The 13,488-nt window shown below is 34.0% G+C and overlaps 1 protein-coding gene across 1 annotated transcript; it reads left to right on the top strand.

Moving 5' to 3' along the window:
* Positions 1-3,818: 3,818 nt before the first annotated feature.
* On the top strand, positions 3,819-7,796 carry LOC109257114 (olfactory receptor 2T33-like; the record flags this gene model as incomplete). Its single annotated transcript, XM_019433084.2, has 2 exons — positions 3,819-4,729; positions 7,784-7,796. Coding segments are annotated over exons 1-2 (924 nt in total), but the record flags the coding sequence as incomplete, so codon positions are not given.
* Between the last annotated feature and the right edge of the window lie 5,692 nt (positions 7,797-13,488).

Genomic DNA, 13,488 nt, shown 5'->3' with positions numbered 1-13,488 from the left:
CCAGGCTCCAGGCTCCCAGCTTCAGCACAGAGCCTGTAACGAGACTGGAACACAGGAGCAGGGAGGTCATCGCCTGAGGTGAAGTCGGATGCCCAACGACTGAGCCACCCAGGCACCACATAGTTTTGACTTTTAAATCTACTTCGCATTTTAAACCTGTGGACTTACAAATGAATTAAATTTTTGACAGGAAATACCACATAAGATTTTATTGTTTAATCTTTGTGCTTTTATTTATTTATTATTTATTTATTTATTTATTTTTTAATATATGAAATTTATTGTCAAACTGGTTTCCATACAACACCCAGTGCTCATCCCAAAAGATGCCCTCTTCAATACCCATCACCACCCTCTCCTCCCTCCCACCCCCCATCAGCCCTCAGTTTGTTCTCAGTTTTTAAAAGTCTCTTATGCTTTGGGTCTCTCCCACTCTAACCTCTCTTTTTTTCTTAGTGAAAGAAATTATTTATGTGTCATAAATTCCATGATACAGTAAAATATTTAAAACATAAAAAAATTCAAAATTAATAATCAAAGAACCTGTTGTCTTGGAATGATTAAACATGCTCATGGTGTTTGCTCACGTTAAAAAATTCACAAATGTTGTATTGACTGCAATGTTCAACCCAGACTTATTGTAAATATTATGTCATTTAAACTATATCTAGACTTTAACAAATTATAATTAAATCATATATTAGTTCTCAAAAAATATTCATTTACTTGAAAATATTTGTGTGGAAAATAACTATTTATAGCTAATAAATATAATAGTAAGGAAATTATTAAAGCTAATCTTTGTAGAGTTATTGTATTTTGTCATATGCTATGTACTTGTATGCATTAGCTCTTAATTCTAACAAAGAAAAATACTATATGTCATTCCATTTTGCACATAATAAAGCTGAGTTTTAAAAAGATTTAAATTATGTTACCTAAATTTATCTACTACCAATCACTTGAATAGATATTCAAACTCAAGAAGTCTAGTCCTTAAATCTGTACTTCTTTAGCTCATAAAATTAAAGAAAACCATTCTATTGAGTTACGGATCAGGGAGTACAATACTGTTATCTGTTGTCTAATTTTTAAAATGTGCGGTATTAAATGAACCACATAACTTTCTAAACTTTAATTTCCTAATGTTTAAATGTTTATTATGAAGATATGTAACATGACTTTTCATTTGGAAATATAATATAGAATGAATAAAGTGATCTTATCACAATGATTATTTTAAAGTCCTATTAACTTTAAATAATTTCTTCTTCAATTGTAAATTCGCATAAGACCTGCAAACTCATAATTAAAGTAACTTTTCATCTCGAGAATATATTTAAAGGTGGTTTCAAGCATGGGCATTAGCTGATAATTTTCAATACAAGGATAGAGCACAAAGTGAGACATAACAGATACAAATGAAGCCAGTGTTAGAAAACAGTCTAGCAAAATATCAAGTACTTGAATCTAGAAACAAGGAGACTGACTTTATAGTGATGGAAACATGCACAAATCTTCCTGGTATCTATGAAGTAAGTGAGCACAATACTTTAGTGTTTTATCACCCTTTCTTCATGTTATATAAACAATTTGTAATTCATGTCTCTATGTCCAGTATGTCCTGACTCTGGGGTTGTGTAATTGGAGAATGCTTATATCAATTTCTTGTCATTCATTAAGACACATATGTGTCTATTCACATCACATAATAAAGAGGTGAACTCCATAGAATATAGGAATTTGCAAAGTATACAAAAAATTAAAACAATGTACCTAAATAACAAAATACATATAAATTACTTAAATCTATTAATAAAATTCAAACAATCCAATAGAAAATGAGAACATAAGATGTTTACAGTGAGTTTGCAGAAGTAATATAAAGTTGAAGATTAAAAGAGTTTCTGCTAAAGTTGAGTTAACAAACTTGTAATTTAAAACAAAATTAATTTTCACTCTTCTGTGATTGGCTGTAATTATTGCACCTCAAAGTAACTAATGGTATCACATGGAAAAACTGAAGCAAAAATCAACAGTTGTTGAGAGTGTAAAAGATAGGGATTCAGTTATCTAAAAGACTAAAAGTACTACATTTAGATTATTTATTAGAGGAAATCTTGCCACATGCATCAGGCCATAAATTATATTAACAGAAAATTAGAAGAATTCCAAATATTCATAAATATGTTACGCTATAAGTATACCATGTAACAAGATGGGGTAGTAAGTGATAACTTAATAAACTATATATATATATATATATATATATATATATATATATATACACACACATATATACATATATATATATGGTATATGTATGCATCATTGAAATAAAGCAGAGATTGATATGATCATTATTATGTTTTATTTATAGCTATTTTGATGAATGGTATATCTGTATCATTTAATGATATATAATGGGTATTGGTTATAAATGATAGAAACTGAAATCAATGTTAATATTTACAAAAGGTTTTGCCTATAAAAATTTTACAATGCTTACTAATTAATTTACATAGAAACTAAATAAGGACTTGTAATACAGATTATGAATAAACCTGAAACTTAATGTTGTTGGAAATCATTAACAGATTGCTCTCTTTGAAAAAGTAAATTCGTAAGGAAAAGTTAAGTGTCACATAAATATAAAAGAGAAAGTCATTTGCATAAACATCTAATTCTACACAATATATATTTACAGATAAGAAAAAGCTTGAGGCTTCAGGGAAAAGACAATAAATCCCTGAAAATAAATGAGATGCTCCATATTTTATTTCCAGGTGATGTTGTACCTCAGAGTAATTTGGGACATCAATTTATTTGAGCAAGTCTTAAATAACTAGTTAGGTAATTAACCAACTAATCAGTTAATTAAAAAGTAATTAATAATTTAATCAGTTAATAAACTAATCTATTTCCTATCTTTTAGGATGTGTGATTACTGGTAACAAAGTGTTTAAGACTGTAAATAAGATCATTTTTTATGTGCCTTAGGGTTATATTTATTTATAAAACTGGTTATTTTCAATGCACACATTTAATTAAATCCAGAAATTTGTGAGTACATATTAGATATAAAAATTAACTGCTAAGAGGTCTCTAAAATGAGATAAATTCCCTGTAATCACCAGCACGCATCATGCTAACATGACCAATATGGTAGTAGGTACTCCAGAACAGAATCTGTGGTAGCTGGAAGCCTGGATATTGGAACCATGGGCTGCATACACATGTAAAATAGAGAAATACAGCTAGTTTTGTTTCTCTCAGCATCAAAATGAGTGCTAGTAATTGCACATTAGTTTGTATATTTTTTAAATTAAAACAACTCCTCATGACATTGAAGGAAATCTTGAGAAACTAATTTAAACATATGAGAAACATGGAAAAGTTCTAATTAAGAGATATATCACATTAATATTGGCCAAAATGCATGACTATGAGGCTCTTCCAACACGGAAGTACCCAGGCATTAGAAAACTAGGAAGGCATAATATTTACTAACACTGTGAGTAAATTATGTGTGGCATACCAACAAGATATACAGAAATAATAGAAATGTAATGTGCACTTCAATGTATACTTGTTATCCAATTTTTGGAAAAAAATATTGTGAAATAACAGCAGAGATGTATGATAGGATGGTAAGGCAAATGTCTTCTCAGGAAATGAAAGGCTAGAGACATAATTATTCCTCCAGATCTCATTTATTTTTACATCATTTGACCATGTCTTCTTAAGAAAATGCATAAGCTTCCTTTCAAACACCTGTTTTCCTAATCATTCCTTGTCTTCCAGGCATGACTGGAGCCATGGAAGATGCAAATAACACCACAGACATAAACTTCATTCTTCTGGGGCTCTTTAACCACACTCAGACCCATCTGTTCCTCTTTTCCATGGTGTTCATGGTCTTCCTTTCCTCCCTGATGGGCAATGCCCTCTTGATTGTGCTCATCCATGAGGACCCCCGACTGCACATGCCCATGTACTTCTTGCTTAGCCAGCTCTCCCTCATGGATGTGATGCTTGTCTCCACCATAGTCCCCAAAATGGCAGCCAACTACCTAATGGACACCAGATCCATCTCTCCTGCTGGCTGTGGGGCCCAGATATTCCTGTTTCTGACTCTGGGAGGGGGCGAGTGCTTCCTCTTAGCTGCCATGGCATATGATCGATATGTGGCCATATGTCACCCCCTGCGCTACCCCATCCTCATGAATCAGAAGCTCTGCTTGAACATGACCACAGGCTCCTGGATTCTGGGAGGGGTAGATGGGCTGATGCAAGCTGGCACCACTCTGAGCTTCCCTTACTGCCATTCTCGGGAAATCAACCACTTCTTCTGTGAGGCACCCTCGCTCGTTCGCCTTGCATGTGCGGACACTACATTTTTTGAGTTTTTCATGTATGTGTGCTGCATCCTGATGCTCTTGATCCCTCTGTCTATCATTTTGGCTTCCTACAGTCTCATCCTGGCTGCTGTGCTCAACATGAGGTCCACTGCAGCTCGAAAGAAAGCCTTTGCCACCTGCTCCTCTCACCTGGCTGTTGTGGGGCTCTTCTATGGCACTCTCATATTCACCTACATGCGGCCCAAATCCTACCGTACAGTGGCCCATGACAAGGTGGTCTCTGCTTTTTACACCATCTTTACACCTGTGTTGAACCCTCTTATATACAGTGTGAGGAATAAAGAAGTCAAGGGGGCTTTGAAAAAGTGGCTGGAGAAACATTTTCTGGGACATCTATAGTGGGACTCATTTGCAAAATTGGCAGCAGCCAAAATGAATCCAGATTTTGAAACTTGTGTTATATCAATGTATATTGCTCTCAGTTGGCCGGTTTGTGCTGTTTTTTTTTTTTAACTATTTCATTTATATATGGTAAATTCATTAAAATTTCCATTTGTCCTGCTTTCAGATATTGTCATAGTATTTTTGTTGTAGACTTTGGACCTCAGTAATAAGAATAAATGATTGAGGCACTGTAAGCAAAATATATGTTATACATTGATAAAATAAAGGGGATTTTCAACTCTTAATGTTTGTGGGCCCTGATCATATGCTCTCAGGAAAGCCAAACTTTACCATTACCAAGTCAGCAAATCTCACAATATGGGTTCAATTTCTGCCCTGGGAGCCCATGTACATCTACTTCATTTATAAGTAACTTAAAAGGGAGGATTCCAAAAATAAAGTAAACAGTAAAACCTTCTTGGTTCACATGAGACTGAAGTCAGACAATCCTGCAGATATAGTTAAGCCTTAAGGTTATAGTCCTATAAGATAAGGTCTATAACTTTCTAAAATATCTTTGATCTAGTGATTGTAACATTTTATGTTTTCTGCTGTTAGTGAAGATTGTGTATCCCAGTCAGCTGTCCTAACTTGAGCTGGGGGATTTTTTTTTTTCTTTCAGAGATCCTAAAAGATTTGTTCATTTTGTACCAACAACATCAGCCATTTGTATGTGTGTTTGTGTGTGTCTGTATAAAATTATGAGGATGAATTATTTAAAGAGTGAATAATTATTTTTAAAAAAGCAATGTATATACTAGCTTCTATAATTTTTATAAAAAATTTCAAATAAATTAGAAATGAAATAAATATGAAACAAAATAATAAAACTTGTAGAAGATATATACATATTTATATACTTATAATAAATATTTATATATTTATACAGTTTATATACAGTTTATTGTCAAGTTAGCTAACATAGACTATATGCATTGTGCTCTTGGTTTTGGGGGTAGATTCCCATGATTCATTACTTACATATAGAACCCAGTGCTCATTCCAACAAGTGCCCTCCTCAGTGGCTATCACCCATTTTTCCCTTCCCCCTCCCCTCCGTCAACCCTCAGTTTGTTATCTGTATTTAAGAGTCTTATGGTTTGCCTCCCTCCCTCTTTGTTTGACACTATTTTTTCCCTTCCCTTCCCCCATGGTCTTCTGTTAAGTTTCTCAAGTTCCACATATGAAGGAAAGCACATGATACCTGTCTTTCTCTGACTGACTTATTTCACTTAGCTTAATACCCTCCAGTTCCATCCATGTTGCTGCAAATGGCCAGATTTCATTCTTCCTCATTGCCAAGTAGTATTCCATTGTATATATAAACCACATTTTCTTTATCCATTCATCAGTTGGTGGACATTTGTGCTTTTCCCATAATTTGGCTATTGTTGAAAACACTTCCATAAACAAAGGGGTACATGTGCTCCTATGAATCACATTCCTGTATTTGTTGGCTAAGTTCCTGGTAGTGCAATTGCTGGATCCTAAGGTAGTTCTATTTTTTTTTTTTTTTTTTTTTTTTGAGGAACCTCCACACTGTTTTCCAGAGTGGCTCCAACAGTTTGCATTACCACCAAAAGTGCAAGAGGGTTCCCATTTCTCTAGATCCTCGCCAGCATCTGTTTCCTGAGTTGTTCATTTTAGCCACTCCGACCGGTGTAAGGTGGTATCTCAGAATGGCTTTGATTTGTATTTCCCTTATGATGAATAATGATGACCATCTTTTCACGTGTCTGTTGGCCATCTGGATGTCTTTTTTGGAAAAGTGTCTATTCATGTCTTTTGCCCATTTCTTCATTAGGTTATTTGTTTTTTGGGTGTTGAGTTTGGTAACTTCTTTATAGATTTTGGATACTAACCCTTTATCTGATATGTCATGTGCAAATATCTTTTCCATTCTATTGGTTGCCTTTTAGTTTTGTTCATTGTTTCCTTTGCAGTGCAGAAGCTTTTTTTATCTTGATGAGGTCCCAATAGTTCATTTTTGCTTTTAATTCCCTTGCCTTTGGAGATGTGTCAAGCAAGAAATTGCTGTGGCTGAGGACAAAGAAGTTGTTGCCTGTTTTCTCCTCTAGGGTTTGATGTTTTCCTGTCTAACATTTAGGTCTTTCATCCATTTTGAGTTTACTTTTGTGTATGGTATAAGAAAGTTGTCCCATTTCATTCTTCTGAATGTTGCTGTTCAGTTCTCCCAGCACCATTTACTAAAGAGCCTACTTTTTTTTCCATTGGATGCTCTATCCTGCTTTGTCAAGGATTAGATGACCATACCTTTGGGGGTCCAGGTCTGAATTCTCTATTCTATTCCATTGGTCTATGTGTCTGTTCTTGTGCCAGTACCATACTATCATGATGATTACAGCTTTGTAGTTTAAGCTAAAGTCTGGTATTGTGATGCCTCCCACTTTGGTTTTCTTCGTCAGCATAACTTTGGCTATTTGAGGTCTTTTGTGCTCACATCTAAATTTTAGGATTTTTTGTTCTAGTTTTGACAAGAATGCTGGTGCAATTTTGATTGGGATTGCATTGAATGTGTAGATTGCTTTGGGAAGTATTGACATTTTAACAGTATTTGGTCTTCCAATCCATGAACATGGAATGTATTTCCATTTCTTTGTGTATTCTTCAATTTCCTTAAGAAGTTTTCTATAGTTTTCAGCAAACAGATCTTTTATATTTTAGTTAGGTTTATTCCTAGGTATCTTATGTTTCTTGGTGCAATTGTAAATGGGATTGATTTCTTGATTTCTCTATCTGTTGCTTCATTATTGGTATATAGAAATGCAACCGATTTCTGTACATTGAATTTGTATCCTGCAACTTTGCTGATTTCATGTATCAATTCTACCTGCTTTTCAGTGGAGTCTTTTGGGTTTTCCATGTAGAATATCATATCACCTGTGAAAAGTTAAAGTTTGACTTTTTATTTGCCAGTTTGGATGCCTTTCATTTCATTTTGTTGTCTGCTTGCTGAGGCTAGGACTTTCAACACTATGTTAAACAACAGTGGTGAGAGTGGATATCCCTGATGTGTTCCTGATCTTAAGGAAAAATCTCTCAGTTTTTTCCCCACTGAGGATGATATTAGCTGTGGGCTGTTCATATATGGCTTTTCTGATGTTAATGTATGTTCCTTGTATCCCGACTTTCTTGAGGGTTTTTACTAAGAAAGGATGCTGCATTTTGTCAAATGCATTTTCTGCATCTATTGAAAGGATCATATGGTCCTTATCCTTTCTTCTATTAATGTTATGTATCACAGTGATTGATTTGTGAATATTGAGCCAGCCCTACAGTCCAGGAATGAATCTCAGTTGATCATGGTGAATAATTCTTTTTATATGCTGTTGAATTTGATTTGCTAGTATCCTGTTGAGAATTTTTGCATCCAAGTTCATGAGGTATATTGGCCGGTAATTCTCATTTTTATTGTGGTCCCTGTCTGATTTGGGAATCAAGGTAGTGCTGGCTTCATAGAATGAGTCTAGAAGTTTTCCTTCCATTTCTATTTTCTGGAACAGCTTGAGAAGGATAGGTATTAACTTTGCTTTAAATGTCTGGTATAATTACCCTGGGAAGCCATCCAGCCCAGGACTCTTACAATTGTTAGGGGATTTTTGATAACTGGTTCAGTTTTTTCATTGGTTATGGGTCTGTTCAAATTTTCTATTTCTTTCCATTTGAGTTTTGGTAGTGTGTGGGTATCTAGAAATTTGTCCATTTCCTCCAGGTTGTCCAGTTTATTGGAATATAATTTTTCATAGTGGTCTCTGATAATTGTATTTCTGTGGTGTTGGTTTTGATCTGTCCTCTTTCATTCATGATTTTGTCTATTTGGGTCATCTTTATTTTCTTTTTGAGAAGTCTGCCCAGGGTTTTATTAATTCTGTTTATTTTTTCAAAAAACAAAATTTTGGTTTCATTGATCTGTACTCCATGTTTTTATTTGTTTTTGTTTTTTTGATTGTATTTTGTTTAATTCTACTCTAAACTTTATTGTTTCTCTTTATCTGGTGTCTTTGAGGTTTCTTTGCTGTACTGCTTCTAGTTCCTTTAGGTGTGCTGTTAAATTTTGTATTTGGAATTTTTCTTGTTTCTTGAGATAGACCTGGATTGCAGTGTATTTCCCCCTTAGGACTGCCTTTGCTGCATCCCAAAGGTATTGGACTGTTATGTTTCCATTTTCATTTCCTTCCATATATTTTTAAAATTTCTTCTTTCATTGCCTATTTGACCCCTTTATTCTTTATCAGGATGTTCTTTAACCTCCATGCATTTGGAGGCTTTACAAATTGTTTTCTTGTGGTTGATTTTGTTTCATAGCATTGTGATCTGAAAATATGCATGGTATGATCTCAATTCTTTTATATTTATTGAGGGTTGTTTTTTGATCCAGTATGTGATCTATCTTGGAGAATGTTCCATGTACACTAGGAAAAATGTGTATACTGCTGTTTTTGTTTGAAAAGTTCTGAATATATCTGTCAAGTCCATCTGGTCCAGTGTATCATTCAAGGACATTTTTATTTGTTGATTTTTTGCCTAGATGATCTGTCCACTGTTGTAAGTGGAATATTAAAGTCCTCTGCAATTACCGTATTCTTATTAGTAAGATCGTTTATGTTTGTGATTAATTGATTTTTGTATTTTGGTTCCTTCATGCTGGGAGCATAAACATTTACAATTATTAGCTATTCTTAATGGATAGACCCTGTAATTATGATATAATGCCCTTCTTCATCACTTATTACAACGTTTAGTTTAAAATCTACTTTGTATGATATAAGTGTGGCTACTCCAGCTTTCTTTTGACTTCCAGTAGCATGATAGATCATTCTCCATCCCCTCACTTTCAATCTGAAGGTGTCCCTTGGTCTAAAATGAGTCGCTTGTAGGCAGCATATAGAGGGATTTGTTTTTTTATCCATTTTGATACCCTATATCTTGATGGAACATTTAGTCCATTTACCTTCAGCATTATTATTGAAAGATATGGATTTAGTGTCATTGTGATATCTGTAGGTTTCATGCTTGTGATAGATGAATGTCTAGATCCCATTTGAGTTGCCTTGACTGACCCAAAAATGAGATGTCCACCAAAATTTGCCTAAACAAGCTTATGAGAAAAATAATATAGTATTATTATTTTAAACCACTAACATTTGTATTGGGTTGCTATGCAACTATATTACCTGCAACATATTTTGATTCATGGAAAAGGAATGGGGCCAAAACTAGTACTAACATCATGTCATATTTTCATAGGATCAAGTGGCAGTCAGAATACAAAATAAACAAGCAAGCAAAACAAAACAAAACTCAAAGAAACTATTAGCAAAAATATAAGGGCCTTGAGAAAACAGTTTCTGACACTAATATAATACTACATGTTCATTGTACTTGAAATTAAAAAATGAATAAAAACAATGTCACTCATTATCAGGGAAGTGAAAATTAACACTACAGTAAGATATTACTTCACTCCTGTCAGAGTAGCTAAAAAAAAAAAAAAGAATTAACAATTGTTGGTGAGACTGTGGAAGAAAAAGATCTCTCATGCATTGCTGGTGGGAATCCAAAGTGGTGCAGCCACTCTATAAAACAGTATGCACTACTCTATGATTAAACAATCACATTACCCACATAGTGGGTATCTATCCAGAGAATACAAAAATACTAATTTCAAGGGTTATATATAATCCTATGTTTATGGCAGCATTATCTACAATATCCAAGTTATGGAAGCAGCCCGTGTCCAGTCCTTCAATTGATGAATGGATAAAGAAGAAGTGGGTGTGTGTGTGTGTGTGTGTGTGTGTGTGTATTATTTAGCTATAAAAAATAATGAAATCTTGATATTTGTAACAAAATGAACAGAGCTAAAGAGTGTAACGCTAAAATAAGTCAGTCAGAGAAAGATAAATACCCTCATGGACTTTAAGAAGAAACAACAACAAAAAATGCACAAAGGGAGAAAAGATAAGACAAAGAGGGACAAAAGAAGAAAATTACTTAATTATAGAGAACAAACTTATGGTTTGCAGAGGGGAGATGAGTGGCAGGAATGGTAAAATAGGAAAAGGGGATTAAGAGTACATTTAAACCTTGATGAGCACTGAGTAATGTATAGAATTGTTTTTGCTTTGTTTTGTTTTTTAGAACTGTTACATCACCATATTGTACACCTGAAACTAATATAACATTGTGTTGCTATACTGGAATTAAAATAAAAACATAGTAAAAAAGTTTTATAGGCTATAATTCAACATATGTGCTCTTTCCTTGACCCTCAGTCTCTTTTCAGTAGGGGTCCTGGAAGTAGCTGAGATTTTCCATGGTTCCAGTTCCCATGAGACAACTACTCTTTCTATGGTTCTATAAATTGCCTGCCATTTTGCTTTCAAATTCTACATGAAGGACCCATTCATGAGCTCCAGGAAGTCACTTTGTGCAGGTGCCTCCATTTATCAAGGTGATTAAAACTTTCTGTGGTTGCTAGTTTCTTTTCTCTATGTGGCTCTTTGGTGTTCCCTTCTCTTCTTAAATTAACTTTCTGAATTTCTTTGTCTCTGTTTGAAAATATATAAAGTGATTTCCATTTCTATACCTGGACACTCATAAGAATCTCCTTTTTGGAAGATGAAGAAATTAATCACAGAAAAAAATTAAAGTTTTGGAGGTGAAAAGTGACAAACTTCTGAAGCATACACTTCTCATGGGCAAGGAATAAGCAACAGAAAAATGAAAAAAAAAGTGTTATCTCTAAATTCCTTGGCTTAGGATTGGTAAAAGACATTGCCAGCCATATAGAATTGAACAGAACAAATGATTATATGTCTTGACCCACATATATGGGGTGGATACTTCACTCCTCTCATAGAGACCAGAATAAATCACTGAATATTTGTACAATAATATTTTATCATCCACAGATTCCAAATACGCATCCTCAGGAAGGTTACTGAGAAAACCACTTAGCCACAGAAGATCACTTTCTAATATTATCATAGTAAATAGGTAATCATGATATTGTAAAGGAAAAACAAACAAAAAAAACAACATTCCAGAGGAATGATACAAGAACAATGATGAAAAAAAAGTGAGAACAATATTCCAAGAAAACAGAAAAGTAGCTTTATTTATGAATGTTCTTAATCTATAATATAGAAAGCACCCAAATACCTGCCTAATGAGAGTTGAGAATATCTAAGAACCAATTCCTTTTGTTTCTCCTACTTTTGACTTCTCTATATGTGTTTATTGATATTATCAGGTCCTTAAATCACCAAATGTTTTGGGGATTTTGATGAATTGCATTTCACAGGTGATCTGATAAAAGAAATCATATCTAGACTTGCTTGGTACCTCCTGATCACCATAACTAAAGGAAACTTTTAGTTGTCTCCATTTTGGAGAGCTGAACTTATTTTGTTGGAGAAAATTAAATGAGTCAAACACTTGTTAATCAGAAGAAAGAACTTGTTGATTCTAATGTTTTATAATAATCTGGACTTCCTTCTTCTGGACTAAGAATCATATTGCACTTCCCCTGTCCTTGTAATATGGGGTGGACTGTCGCACATCAGGGAAATAAGCATGTATAACACCTGACTACGTGATTTATGATCAAATAACTGACCTTCCATGTTTTCTTTTCACATGCCTCAGACTGCTGATGTTTATGGTGAGAGAAGTATGATTAGCTGCATCATCTTTGTTATTTTATGACATAGGGTTTTATGACATAGGGACTTTTAAGCCATTATTGGTTAAGCAGCATAAATTATCATAATGTATTTCCCAGACTCTAGACACTCATATATTGATTGACTTATTTCTAGTTTATACATTGTGTCATTTCAATGAGAAATTGTGGGTGTATATATATAAGTAATATGCATATGTAAAAAATATAGAAGGGTGCCTGAGTGGCTCAGTTGGTTAAGCATCCAACTACTGATTTTGGCTCAGGTCATGATCTCATGGTCATGAGATCAAACCCTGAATCAGGGTTGGTGCTGATAGCACAGAACCTGCTTAGGAAACTATCTCTCTCTCTCTCTCTCTCCCCCTCACCCACCTTCTCTGTATCTATCTCTCTCAAAAAAAAAATACATATATATAGCCAATTGGCACATAGTCTCTGACATAAAATATTTGAACATACTGAAGTGAGGTATGATAGAAAATTATATATATGTGAATAAAAAGAAATACACATGCTTTTCTCAAAATCCTTCAATTACTTAGGAGGACAAGAATATAAAAGGATTCTGAAAAATCATATTTTAAATTAAGTTTTCTGTCGACATATTTTAGTAATAAAACTATTGTTTTGAAGTGTAAACAAATTTTATTCTTTCAACTTTTCAAAATAAACACTGAGTGTATCAAAATAAGCCAGGCTTTTAACTTGTGTTAACTATGCCTGTCTTCAATAATTCTGGGGGACAGAAAGTGGTCATAGAATGTAGTAAATTTCTCACAATGCACAGTGTCTGCTTGGAATTCTCTCTCTCTGTCTGACCTTCCCCTACTCATGCACCCTCACATATGCTCTCTAAATAAATAAATAAATAAATAAATAAATAAACAAATAAAAAAGAACAGATCCTGTAGTGCCCTGCAGGGTAGTGTCCCCTGATAACTAGAACCTGATGCTTCAGCAGCATCTCATATG

The sequence above is a fragment of the Panthera pardus genome, unplaced genomic scaffold (assembly GCF_024362965.1).
Source record: "Panthera pardus isolate Hobbes unplaced genomic scaffold, ASM2436296v1 HiC_scaffold_1, whole genome shotgun sequence".
NCBI classification, from domain to species: Eukaryota; Metazoa; Chordata; class Mammalia; order Carnivora; family Felidae; genus Panthera; species Panthera pardus.
The sequence above is the reverse complement of the archived record's forward strand: the minus strand, read 5'-3'. Positions and strand labels throughout refer to the sequence as shown.